General features: G+C 35.6%; 1 protein-coding gene across 1 annotated transcript in view; it reads right to left on the reverse strand.

Annotated features, from left to right (window-relative positions):
- LOC148955669 (uncharacterized) overlaps positions 1-14,542 on the reverse strand; it is an 82,711-nt gene that overhangs the window by 28,756 nt on the left and 39,413 nt on the right. The window contains exons 2-3 of the mRNA XM_089108298.1: positions 6,487-6,676; positions 3,334-3,384 (exon numbers count right to left, since the gene is read on the reverse strand). Coding sequence (XP_088964424.1) covers positions 3,334-3,384; positions 6,487-6,676 — 241 coding nt within the window. The remainder of the gene's footprint in view (positions 1-3,333; positions 3,385-6,486; positions 6,677-14,542) is intronic.

A 14,542-nucleotide genomic window follows, 5' to 3' on the forward strand; every position in this document is an offset into this window, starting at 1 on the left:
GAAGATGCACAGTATGTGATAGGTGGAGAAGCATTACACTGCAGCCAGTCAGAATCAAAGGGCTGAGTTAGATTCTACTAAGTAGAATTCACAATCAAGTGCCGTGATTTGACATTTAACTTATCTGTTTTAGAAGAATCAAACGAATTGCAAGCACAGATTATTTTGGTATTTATAGACTTTTTGAAGGCATTCAACTCCGTGCATAAAGAGGCTATGTGGAAATTCTCCTAGCACTTCAAATTCATCTCGAAATTGTGAATGATTAAGACCCTCTGTGCAGGGGAGATGTGTGAAGTCCAGACGGAGGTTGGTCTATTAGAATGGTTCCAAATCAAGTCCTGTGTTCGTCAAGTATGTTTTTTTTTCAATGCTTGTAGACGCTATGATACGAGGTGCTGTTTAGAGAAGGTAGGCTACCGTATTCAACTAAGTTTTGAGCGTCAAGTACACTACGACGCTATTGCTCTTGCACCTGCAAAGACATTCAACACAAGACATTCAACACAGACATTCAACACAGACACAACACAAAGACATCTGAATAAACTAGCAGCAAAAGCTGCCCTACTGGCCTGCAAATAAACACTGATGAAACAAAAAGGATGCCAAGTGAAGTTTAAGGACTCTGGCTGAAGGCATCAATAACGAGGGTACCGATTTCGAAGACGTCAGAGAGTTCGAATATCTTGGTAGTATATGAATTATATTTTACAATTCTCATTTTTTTTTCAACAAGTTTTTGGAATTAAAATCAATCAAATTATAAACAGAATTCGCAATTTCTTTTCTTTTTAACACAAAGATTCATAATATTCGGAAAGTATTATATAATTGATATAAGCACCAAGTTCACATAAAGGGGTGGCATCTCTCTAAGCGATCCCCAACTGACAATATTTAGTCATTTGTTTCCTTTTGTAATTCTAGGCGTTTATTACAGAACTATCTACTTCTATTTTTATTATCTAAAATATTCTGATGTATGGGGTATTATGCAATTTATCTTAATTGTTTTTTTTAGGTATTCAATTAATCATGGCTTTACTGACCCGTGGGTATGAATAATTTGGGTTTTGAAACTGAAATTTTTGGAAAAAATTTTCAAAAATTTAAAACTTGCCCTTGCTAATTTATCAAGACAAAAAACAAAAACTTGAAATCCTGAGGTCAAGGGTTTGAATCCTGATGTCGCTGCTTATTTGGTTTGGAACAGGGACCAATGGTGTGACTCTGTAAGCTCAGCCAGAGTCGACCCAGCTTTAAATGGGAGCCTGGAGAAATCTGAGCGAAAAAGACGGGAATCGTCGGATGATCTGTCCCCAACCACGCATTGCACTCCCGATCGAAGGCACCTAATCAGGAGATCGGTATCTGCACAACGCAGACCATGACCAGGCAGACCAGGCATTCGAAAAACGTTTTAGAGTTTTAAGTTTAGTAATTCGAACATACATGTTGGATTAACGAATACAGAAGTTCAGATACTGAATATATATATTATCGAATATATATTATCGATAGATATATATATATATATATATATATATATATATATATATATATATATATATATATATATATATATATATATATATATATATTTATATTTTTTTTTTTTTTTTTTTTTTTTTTTTTTTTTTTTTCGTTATATATATATATTATATATATTATATAATATATATATATATATTATATATATTATCAAATACATTCTCTCAAAACCAATGTATTGCGTATCCAAACACTCGATGATTCTATAAATTAATTTTGGATAATTAGTTAACTAGAAATAAATGAATTAATTTAATAAGTAACTTACAATTCATTTAAAATATATAGAGAAACTAGACTTTGAAGTATTTTCACATTTTGTTTCCATTTTATGGTTATTAGATATAATTATTAGGTTATTAGATATAATAAAGTATGTTCTTTTGTCTTTGGAGAACACAATTTTTCTTTTTCCGATTCCTTTTCACAAATATTATTTTGTAAATTCACATATACTAAAATAAATTAGAAAAATAAACATATCTAAATAAAAATCAGGAAAGGAAAATAATCAATGGCTGTTTTCCATCACGGTAGACTTGAATAAAAACATAATTGCTCGTAAAATCAATTTATACTAGAGCCAGTTGAAACAAATTTAAAGAAACATTTAGATTTGTAACTGTGCTCAACTGTGTTGCATTTCCTATTCTTTTTACATTTCCTATTCCGTTTCCAAATCCTATTTCATTCTTTACAATACTTCCCCACTTCATTTTTATTTAACGAAACAACCAGCCAATGGTGATCCGATCAACTTCAGTCAACGGTGATATAAAAAGAATAAAATAACTTTGGTCAGAGGGAGGGAGATGAACATCCCTCGAGATTGATCCAAAGAGCTCCCTCTCCCTTTAAGCTCAAACCTGTATTGGTTCCAGATAAGCATGTTTAATGTGGATCAAGAAGACCTATATAATTTTAACCCAAGGTTGGAGGGTGGAGGGAACATTTTGTCGTAGGAAGGGGGTTAAGGCTTGTAATAAGGGTCATTTTGGCAGGAAAACATCATATCCTGTCAAGATATTATAGAATCTTCAGGTTTTTGCCTATTTTTGATCTTCCGAAAAGAGAAGGCTGAAATGTCTCTGTGTGTGGCACACTTGCTGGCGACATTAATAAGTTAGGAAGTTACCGTAAGCTATACAAGTACTTTATCCTTGGACAGCTTTAGCCCTATAATATAGTATTCGCTAAGATTTCCTTTACTACTACTACTGACAACTCACTGCAGCACCAAGCCCCCAGAGGCCATCAGATCCACGCACGATCCTCCTCCAGCCCGAGCAATTCAGAGCTTCTTCTTTAAACCCTCCCAGGAAGTTTCTATTTCCTTTAAATCTTTCCTATCGACATCCTCCCACCCGAACTAGGGATGACCTGCTTTTCGTTTGGCTCTAAACGGTTAGCCAAAGGGAAAATCTTGGGCATTCTGTCATCCTTCATCCGCAGAACGTTCCCTATCCATCTCAACATTTATTTCATTATAGCCCTAGAAAGCGGAATTGAACCTCACTTTTCACACAACCTACTGTTTGAGATACGGTCTGTCAATCAGGTACCCAAAACAATCCGTAGGCAATTTCTCGGAAGTCTATAAGAGGCCTTGAAGTGCGATATGATCACAACTGTAACTAATTCTACGCACTTCAGCCGGCTAATAGTTTTTTTTTCATAAAGCTCAAGTAAAAAATTATTTCGAACAAAAAAGAAAAAGAAAGAAATGAAGGAGTAAAAAGAAAGAAAGGCAAAAAAGAGAAAGAAAGAAAATAGACTTACGTCACCGTGAATTCAAGCATTTCAGCAACGTGATCTGCGCTGTTTGCATCACTGTAACGTAAAAATACAGGATATTATTAAAAAAAAAACATCTTGTCTCCAATTGCAACTGCAGGGAAAAAGAGATATTAGTTTCTTGTAATTATGTGGCAGATAATGGGCTTAAAAGCCATTGGTTCAAATCTCCAACGTATTGCATATGCCAATGACACTGCTCCTTACGCGTACATCATACAGAGAATCCAATAGCTTCGGTTTTCTGAAACATGATTGGTTTCTGTGTGAAATTTTAAGCCAGTTAAAATAATAAAGAAGTTAAATTTCAACTGATTGTTTCTTCTGTGTGAAATTTTAAGCCAGTTAAAATAATAAAGAAGTTAAATTTCAACTGATTGTTTTTACTGTGTTAAATTTTAAGCCACTATAAAGTAAGTTCAAGTCCAAGTTCAAGTTCCATTTAATTCCATAAATAACAATAACAAAAACAGTATCCCAAAGGGTTCAATGGCCCGTTATTTGATAAACGACATAGAATAAAAGACTAATATTAAAACATTGTATAAAAAATGTCGAATTTATAAATCTATAAGTGAAAAAGGTCAGCTCGCCGACATCCTAGAGTAAACAGTGAACCTTCTGTCGTCTGACAATAAATAACAAAATAAAATTCTCTACATCCGCGAGGATCCAACGTCAACAAAAGAGATAGTAACTTAGAGTAACTTAGAACTTAGAGAAAAGTAACTTAGAGATCGAGCTATTTTTTGTGATAGCAGTAAACTATTTATTTTTTGAAAGAAGAGCGAATATTCAATGATTGCTTGCTATTTACGACTTTGAATCTCCTTGATTGATTTTAAGGAACTGAAATTTCAGATACTTAACTACATTTATTTATTTTATATATTTTATATATAGTTAAATACATTTATGTATTTAACTACATATATTATCATGCCATAAACTTTTCAAATTTGCTGATGTTTTAACTGTCTTTACCACTGAAACTAAACCCTTTGACAATAGAACGGACTGCCATAATGCGCATTTAGATGATTTAAATAAAAGCGTAATATGTAAATTGACGAGTAGTGAGAGCTAGAGCTCTTCTATGACTTTTTCAACTTTGGCTCCCCGACTATAGAGCTCTTCTATGACTTTTTAATTTTAGGAAGTGATAGTCAAACATTCCATTCTTCCACACTACTACAGAAAAAAAAACAGTTAATATACTTAAAACACGTTTGGGCTAAGGTTTTGGATAAAATTCCCACGTCAAAAATCTGACGTAAAAACTACTACTACTACTAGTACTAACAACTCACCGCAGAATCAAGCCGCCTGATGTCCACACAGCTACGCACGCCCCTCCTCCATCCCAATCTATTCAAAGTTTTCCCCTTTACAACCTCCCGGGAGGTTCCCGCATTCATTTGGCATCTGACCAGTGTACAATAGTTCCATTTTAAGCCGGATTAATTTTGGAATATACTATAACATTGAGAGTGCAGAAATATATGGACTTTAACACTGGTTTTAATGAAATTTTGCATATGAAATTTTGATGAACTTTTATTTTACCTGGACAATGGATTAATTTCGGCTAGGTTTTGGACCTAGACTGTTTTGGGCTGAGGAAAAATAATAATGTATTCGCTTTCAGCTATTCTTAATTTTATCCAATCAAACATTCGATCGGGTATTGATGATCAAGTTATTATTAGTCATGCAGTGGAGTTTTCCTGAAAATATTCTCAAAGATGCTAAAGTTGATTTATGGGCAGAAATATACCCTAGTAGCAAAACATCACCAAAGAGACAAGATGATAATGCCTCCGTTCAGCATGTGAAAGATATGATTGATTTGCTTTGCAGGTGAGAAAATGAGGAGTTAACAGTGCCAAAGTGTGTAATTATTTCACCCACTGAAGTGCCTGTAATTCCTGCTGTTGCTTAGCATAAACTTGCTTCCTAAATTTGTGCTCTGGATAGTACCCTTAACTTCATCAAAGAAAAGAAAACAGCTTATAATTAAAATATTCCGTCATTTTCTCATTCCTTATGCTAGTCCCAAATTGAAAGCAGCGCCGCCGTTACCATTTCAAAAGTGCCTACTAAACTTGACGATCCTTCGAAACGGGCTCACGCTATTAACAAAATTCCTGATCATGAAGCTATTCACAGCATAAAGCCTTCTGGCGGTAAGCTGTTTGTTCAGATTAGTCAAAAGTATCGAATATATTAGGTCTGTATATGCAAGTCCTGGATGAATTGTTCACATATTCATCATCATTAAGCTTTTCTCGTTGGATCTCGCTTTATCGCCTTTGACCCCAAATGGGTCTAACTTAAATACTGGAAGAAATGGGAACCGCTAGGTACAAGGCCTAGACTATAAGGTGATAAGATCCAGCTGTTCAGCTCCACCCTGTTCTAATTCAGCTGGATTTGTCTATAGCCCACCCAATTAGTGTCAAAGCTGACTTTGAAAAATACCCATTTGTTTCTTTATGTTTTTCATAGAGACATGTGCACTTTACAGGTTAAGTATCAGTTATGATAATCTTGGATAGAATTCAATAGCCTCTCCATAAGTATACACAGATCCATTCTCAAGGGGGTATGGGGTGTTCAACATAATTTATACAATCCTTGTGAGCAGCTATGGCCCCTGTGGTACTGCTGGTTCTGTTAGTTTGAGATACTTTCTTCAAGGAACTGTTTACACATATTTAACAAGAAACTGAAAAATTAATCAGACAGACTTTTTGTTTCTACTTGAAAAAATGAAGAAGAAATAAAGTACACAGGCACATTTTCTAGAACAGGCAACCCGTTTTTTACCAGCTGGAAGACCCTTTTTCTATTGTGTCTGACTTGACCCATTATTAATTGTGTTTTTTCTGTCTGATGCTTCAAGAATAAAATAATGCTTGCAAAACATTAGTTACCTCAAATAAATAAACCTATGTCTACCATTATTCATATACCAGCTCAATAAGTTTTGTTTTGCACTTCCTCTCCTTTTCTGTGCATTTTAACCCCTATTCCATCAATAGAGGAAAAGATGGAATGCAGAAATGGGAAATCCCCTTAGATTAACCAATATTGCAGATTATAAAACTAAGAAGGAGATAAATTTGAGAAGAGAACCTGTCTGTACTCAATGGACTTCTTCGTTTTCTCTGAGTGTTTCTTTGTTTGAAATTTCCAGCCATAAATGAATGCATGCTTTGGTAATGAACCCATTTTTGTTTTGTTGGATATGATTGTTTTTGCAGGATTTTTCTATGTCTGCCATATGCAATTCTTAATTTTGTCCATTGGCTCTCACAATCCTGGGCTGAAAGGGATGAATCAATTTACTCTACATAACTGAACAAAATTAAAAAAGAGTGACTGGTCACACAATAAAATCCTACATAAGAGGTAGGTAAAGAAAAAAGCAAGAAACAAACCGAAGCTAGTCTCTGAGAGAAGTCAAGCTTTTCTTTTTATTTTAAGGATTTCATGTCACACAGTTAAAAACATTTTTTTGGCACCTATTCGGTTTGTTTCCATCGTGAACCAGAGTCAGAGGCAACGTTTTAGTAAAGAACCATAAGCTTTCAGTGTATTTTTTATTTATTTTTTTCAGAGCCACTTCATGTGAAAGGGATGGTCAAGGAAACTTTAGAGTGGGCTCACTTGATTGTAAATCGGAAGTTATAGTGCCCTTTTAAGAGTCAAAATAGAGGACAGCCACCCCTCCCTCCCATGTTTGTTTTAGCAAAGTTGAATTTAGCTTGAAACAACTTAAAAGTTGCTTAATAGCTTGAAAAGCTGATTTTATTCAAAATTTTTTGAACTAAAGCATTTAAATGTTTTTCAGACATTGAGACAAAAAATAGAACATTCTGAACCCTGTTCATCAACATTTGTCAAGATTTTTTCAAAACGACCACAGGCCTTCCTCCTAAGTCCGCTTCCCTTTACATTGCCTTTCTATGACAAACAAACAAAAGTTCAAATCGGAATTAGTCCTTTTATTAGATAGTGAAATCACATATAAGAAATCGGATATTTCGGCCACATCAGTTTTTCTGCTGATGACGACCTCTGGTGTATGTGGTCAAAATATCCAGATTTTTTAAATATCTGTTTTCACTGTCTGATAAAAGGTATTATCTCCATTTTGAAACTTAACTGTTTATCATAACCTTGAATTCCAAAATGCGTTTTCCACTCTTGTAAGCTTCACTGCTTTATAACTGTCAGCCATATTTCATATTTTATTCGATTCTTACACTAATTCTAAGAGGAGATAGGAAAACTGACCTCAGACCCGCCGCTCTCCTTTCTTTAGCGGCCTTAGACGAAAGGCCTTGGCCCAAAACAATGGGAAAATGAATCAAGGCTTCAGATGATAGAAGGAAAAAAATGCAACTATGGTTCTCCATCAATCCGTTCTTGCATACCTTAGTTCATCAAGAATCCTCTTCTCTTATTCAATAAATTTTTAATAACTTCTTTTATCTTAGTTTTTAAGGACAATATTATGCGATTTTATCAGTATAAGTTATGGTATTAGCTGACAGAAAACGACTAAAAAGCATGCCAAAACACTCAGAGAAACGGAGAAAAGCTGAAAATACTAAATGATGTCCCAAAGGAGTCAAGAGAGATAAAAAAAACGATGTGGAAATTATTGTCCTCGATGGTGGTGACGAAAGAATCATAGACAAATGTCTCCTTCCAGACCTGTCATTTCCTCAAACGGTTCCAATAAAAATTTCGATACATCCATTTTGTTAAGCTTATCAGAAAGGTCTAGAAATTATGTCTTTGAGGATAAAAAATCCTCCCGGCCCTCGGGGCAAGGGTTGTAAGTTTTGCCCTGGGAACAGAAAGGGTTTTTATAGAAAGTATGATCATATAAACTTCAAAGGGGGCTCATTGGATTGTTAATCAGACGCTCTAGTGCCGTTTTTAAGAGTCAAACTGATCAGAGGGCAGCTACCTTCTCCTCTCTACACAAACGTCATATTGTCCCGAAATTTGTCTAATAGGAATTTTGAGATAACCATTCTATTCAAAATAGTCTAAATATCATATAAAAAGGCTTTTGGGGTTGAAACAAACCCCAAAGACTAGGGGCAAGGGTTGTAAGTTATGCCCAGGGGGTAATAAAGGTTTTTATAGTAGGGATGGTTGTTTAACTTTAGAAGAGGCTCCGTCTTTCTCCCTGAAAAAGACTATGTCAATATAAAAGGAACAGAAATTAATCAAAAAACTTTTTGCACAAAATAAGTTTTTCAAAAAAAAGCAAAGAACTCCGTTAAACCAAAAATGAACAAAAGAAACAGAAATTAAAATAAGTCAAACTCAGAATGAGTAGAAATTTATCCGAGTAGTGTTCTAAGCCCCTAACTCCCTAAAACTCAGGTCATGCTATGTGCTTTACTGAAAAAAATTCTCCGAAATCTTCCCTCTTTTATAACTTTAAGAAATCAAAAATCAATTAAGGTTTTAAGGCATCAATTTCCACATATGTATATTAAACTGACGACGCACATTTTTTTCAGAGTGGTCATTTGATATTTTTTTTTTGGGGGGGGGGGGATCTTTCTTCTGGCAAAAAATAACGAATTCCACATTTTTGAAGATACGAACTTGAAACCTATAAAGTAAGGTCTTCTAATACGCTGAATCCAATGGTGAGATTTTCATTAAGATTCTATTACTTTTAAGGGGTATTTTTTCCCTTTTTTCGAAAATTAGCTAAACTTTTCCATGTTCTTTACTTTTGATGGGTAAGGTTAACCTTGATGAAACTTACATATTTAAAATCAGCATAAAATGCAATTCTTTTGATGTATCTACTGGTATTAGAATTTCGTTTTTAGAGTTTCGGTTACTATTGAGACGAGTCGCTCTTACTATACAGTTCGGTACCACGAACTGTTTGATTATAAAATGAGATTGATCATTTATAAGAAACTTAAAGCTACTATCAACAAAATATCGAATTTCTTGATTTCCCGAAGAAGGATCGGCAGACATGGGAATATCCACAGTCTGTAATCATAGATTATTGAAAGAGATTTCATTCGAATGAACATTTGAAGGTCTCGTGTCTTTTTAGTAACAAAACAGATCACGCCATAGGAAGTTGCCCGTTTCAAGGCCTTTGACCCGTAAAGCGGTAGCTTCGGAGCATACACGGCCAAAATGTTCTGAAGCGAAAATTCTAGAAACTATTTAAATGATATATATTTAAGCCTCCAGTCTCACAGGGAATGTTAATGTGCAGTATACCATTTGTCATTGAATGTAAATGCAGTCAATATATATAAGCAGTTACTACAATAGACCATTTTCCAATAAAACTTATGACCATAGAGTATGGAATATTTGCACATTATCTATTACGGTGCTAGCCGATGGATTTTATTGGCGTGAAGAGGGGCTCTGAAGCCCCAAAAAAGCGTTTTGGGCCTTTGTCGTCAAACTTTCTACAAGAGGTGCTTCAGATGAACTGACTGAATCATTAGATGATTATGGATTCAGAACTTGACCTCGTTTCATTAGGAAGAATGTAAGCATGAATAAGCTCTTTTCTAGAAGCATTGTTTGGCAAAAGTTGATCTTTAATTAAAAGAGTCGAGTTTGAGGGAGTGGTGGCTCTACTCTTATTTACGATAACCTGTTCGTGTGCTTATTTACTTCTGCTTGTCATCGGGACACAAGCTCTTCAGCTCTCCCTGGCGTTATGATTTGACAGACAGGTTGAGCACCACGCTGCTCGATTATCAGTTTATTGTCCAATGATCTCTAGCCATTTTTTTTCCTTTTTCGCCCGTGATGTCTAGAGCCCTCAATAGGCCCCAGGTCGGTCTTAGTTGTATTGAGCCAGGTCTTTACTTGCCCTCTACGCTTTTTCTTCCAATGGCTCAGGGGTTTACCGTTTAGCACTTGTTTGGCAAGGGTGCTCTCTGGCATCCTACAAACATGGCCATACCATGTTAGGTGGTGTTTTACTTATTATTGCACTGATGTCATGTTTTTGACGGGAGTACGTTTGTAATTCGGCGTTACTGACTCTATCTATGGTAAGGACGTTGAGGAATTGTCTTAGGCATGAATATTCGAATGCATTGCACCTTGCATCGAATGCACCTTGCTTGGCTCCTCTCTTAACTGGTACAGTTTTATCCAGTGACCTTGCCATTTCGTCTTGCTTAGGATATATTTTAAGACGGACTCGTAGCTTAGCATACACATCTCTTTGAGATCTGATTATATCCATACTTACTCCTCTTTTAACAGCCCTTAAAAGCATAAAGGCATGGATCAGGGAGTCAAAGGCGTGGCGAACATCATGATACGCCAAGGAGAGTGAACTATCCGTAAAAAGGTATTGAGCAGAGCATGAGCAACAACTGCAAGCTCTTCAACATATTTGTGTTCAAGCTGGGGGTCAGGTGGAGAGAATTCGGCCACAAAGAAATAATACCACTCAGATAGAGGAACATCAGGAGCGAAATGGGAGGTTTTAAGAATCCTTGGAAGGAGTTTCGACCAAAGGAAATAAGGGTCACCTTTGATTTTTTGAGCTGACTGTTCTGTGATTTTCTTGCGGTGGTTCTGAAGTTCCTTGAAAAATTTTTTCTTTGTTGTGATGCAATTGGATTGAACATGACCAGACCGTGGTCGGTCGCATCGATTCGTGATCGATGAATAGATGAACTGGATCCAGATTGGAAGATGACTTTCGATCCATATCGATCGAAAGTTATGCATCAATGCCCATTTAAGCCCAACAGAAATTAATATCAAAACAATTAGTGATAAGGCAAATGAATATAAATTTAGAAGAATGTTCAAATCAAACTTAAAACGAACAAAAATTTATTTTAATTAAAAGTACATTTAATACCCTGTCAGGCTTCTAAAGATCAGCTCATCATTTGCGCTTTACTACACCCAAAACATATTCGAAACGTTCTCTCGCTTATAGCATTAAAATGCAAGTAATTGCTGAGCAATTAAAAAAAAATGAAACTTACTCAAATTTTTCGTAATTTTCTAATAGATAATAAAAAAATACAAAAAAAAACTTATTATTACTTATTATAGTGTAGGTCTTTATGCTTCAGCTTACTTCTCAATTCTTCACCAACGGAATTACTTACAAAAGACACTGGATGCAGCTATTTCTTTTCAATTAGCCCTAAAACGTCTCTTTATGATGTGTCAGTTGCCTACTAATGGCGACAGAAAAAAAAAGCCAGAGAATAGGAAAAGATGGGCGAAAAATTAAAAATAAGACGTCATTGCTTCCCAGAGGAATAAGTTAATTTCCTTGTTTCCATTCATATAACTCAGTTTTTTTGGGCGTTTCCTCCCTTTTTTGAAAAACAGGCAAATTTTCTCAGGTTCATAGCTTTTAATGGGTAGCCTAACATTAAACTTAATAAAGAATGTTATGTATTTGGAATAAGCATAAAAAGCTTATCTTTTTATGTATTCTTTGATTGGTATCAAAAGTCCTTAGTTTTGAGTTTTGGTTTCTATTGCCCTGAGTTTCTCCTTGTTTGCAGTTCGTTACAGCAAACTTTTGGGTATTACTTCTTAGATACCATAAACTGAAATGTATTTTTGTCTAATCAGTTGTCACAGTACAGTGGTGAAAGGACTGTTGTTCATATATGAAGTATTCTTTCTTTACCATAGTCCTTTACTAGATTGAATAAAAAAAAACAAGTTTTTTTTAACTGAAAGTAATGAGCGATATTAAAACTTAAAACGAAAAGAAATTACTCCGTATATGAAAGGGGCTACCCCCTCCTCAACCCTCAACCTCAACCCTTTTAAAACAAGACTTATTGATGCTAATGTGGCTCCTGATAACATCATCAAAAATCAAAATTTAACAAAAGACAAGGTCAAGGACAAAATTATAGATACGAATTCAGTGATCTCCGGTTCAACTGAGATAAAAAAGACAAGTTTGTGTGTTTAAAGGATTAAACTATCTGGCTTTTAATCCCATCTCAGGCAGAAGGGTTCAAGGTCGATTTCATTCTCAAATTAACCTTGATTATACACGTAAAACCAGGTGTGAGTTCAATACTAGTAATGAACTATCCAGGAAGAAAGTTAATGCTAATAAAGGTATATGCAAATATGCCTGGAGAGGGGTTTGCAAGAAGGAAGAGTCGTGTAAATACCTTCATTTGTGCAAGAATTATTATTTTAATAATTAATATAGTGTCCCATGGTGCAAACTCTTGTATTACAGGGTTTTTGTCCGTTTTAGAAGTGGGCTTTGCTTCGGTGAATACAGTCAAACCCACTTGAAATATGGGTACAAATCTTTTAAAAATCTCTTAAATAGTGCCGAAAAAAATTTAAACCCACAGTCAGCACGCCCTCCAATTCCTTCTCTCATCAGTTTGGACCTGTCAAAAAACGATTTACATCAAACCTTCCCACCATTACATCAAAGGTCAGTGAGATACCGCAAGCAGTTCAGCTCAACGAAAACAAATTCTCCCCCCTCCAACAGTGCCAAAAATATCTCTGTCAAAAAACGAGAGTCACCAAGCCTGTCAAGTAACAAACAAGTGTCCATTGAAACACCACAACCAGCTCATTCCGGGGAATTTAAGACCCCCCCCGTAATCTATCACCACGAAGAAGACCCTACTACCATCCATTCGTTCGTAGGTACTTCGGGTTGTGGAAGCATCGAATTACGTGACTCTAGTGTAAACCAGTGTTTTAGTTCTAACTTATGTCCCCCCAAATTGCAACTTAATAATATCCCCATAATTTGTCCGCTGTTCTCCTTTTCTCTCAAGCCCGGTCCAGCCCCGCTTTTTAATCCTGCTTCTCAAACAAATCCCAGCCTTCATCCCGAAAAAGATACCTCCCCTCTCCCAGATCCACGTTCCTCCCACCCCCCCCCCAGTGCCTCCCACAATTAACAAACAAAAAATTGCCCTCTTTAGTAACCGTTTTACTTTCCCAAAGTTGCTTGTTACGAACGCTGAAAGCCTGAATTTCGACAAATTGATCAAGTTGAGGCCCTCTGTCAAGTACATAAAATTGATGTAATTGCTGTAACTGAGGTCCAAGCACAGAACCCTGATTTATTGAAAATTAATAACCACTCCGAATTCACAAAACTTCGTCCTCATGATCACCCCCTAGGAAAAAAGGGAGGTGGAATACTATTATTTGTAAATAATTATCTCTTTCCTAAATTAATTCATGCTCCCAACCTTTCAGATTATGATGAAATCATTTAGAAGTGTAAGACCCAAAGTTTTGCCACGCCCCTTTAATTTGATTGTGTTTTGCTGCTTCTATTATTCCCCTAATGAAAACGCTGCACAAAGACAGCGATTCTACCAACAACTGCATAGTAGTCCCGACTTTGTCCTCTGCAAATTTCCAAACGCCGGTATTTTCTTAGTAGGTGATGCTAGTGTTCCAAAGTTAAATTGCCTTTATGGCTCTCTAAACTTAAAACAGATAGTAAAAATACCAGGTACAAAAAGAAATTCTACCCTTGATTTGCACCAATATAAAGGCTTTCTATGTCCCTCCTGTCCTCTTATCCCCGTTAGGAGGAAGTTACCATTTTTGTTTATTAACGAAGCCTCTCAACAGCTTTAATCATACTTTTTCTGTTACTGAATTCTCTTATCGCCCAATTTCCAATGATGGCCTTTACACATTTGGATTACCAATGAAAACTGGCTGACTCTCAAGGGAAAAAATTACATTAATTTTAAAGTCTCTGAATTCCAAAATCTGATCAAAACAAAATACATAAAATTCTTCCCTGTGAACAAAGTAAAAGCATGTTCTAATGACAAACCATACATTACTAGCCAATTGAAAAAAATTAATTAAAATTAAATTGATTCTACTAGAGTGGTAAAACATCCGAAGCGAACTCACTGCGTAAACATATAAAAAAAGAAATACGTAAATCTGCTTCTTCGTATTACAAATGCAAAGTCCAGGATTTATTTTCTACAAAGCCAAAACAATGGTATAATAGAATAAAGAAAATTTGTGGGAAAACACATAATAATATAGATTTCCATTTCCAAGAAGACCCTTCAGTTACAGCCAATGATCTGAACAGATTTCTTTCTTCTATAGTTCAGAGCCTCCCTCCCCTTTCTTTTGACACCCCTTATGATTTGTGCTC

Source organism: Artemia sp. Qi Xiang Cuo, chromosome 2 (assembly GCF_049724085.1).
Source record: "Artemia sp. Qi Xiang Cuo chromosome 2, ASM4972408v1, whole genome shotgun sequence".
Classification (NCBI taxonomy): Eukaryota; Metazoa; Arthropoda; class Branchiopoda; order Anostraca; family Artemiidae; genus Artemia; species Artemia sp. Qi Xiang Cuo.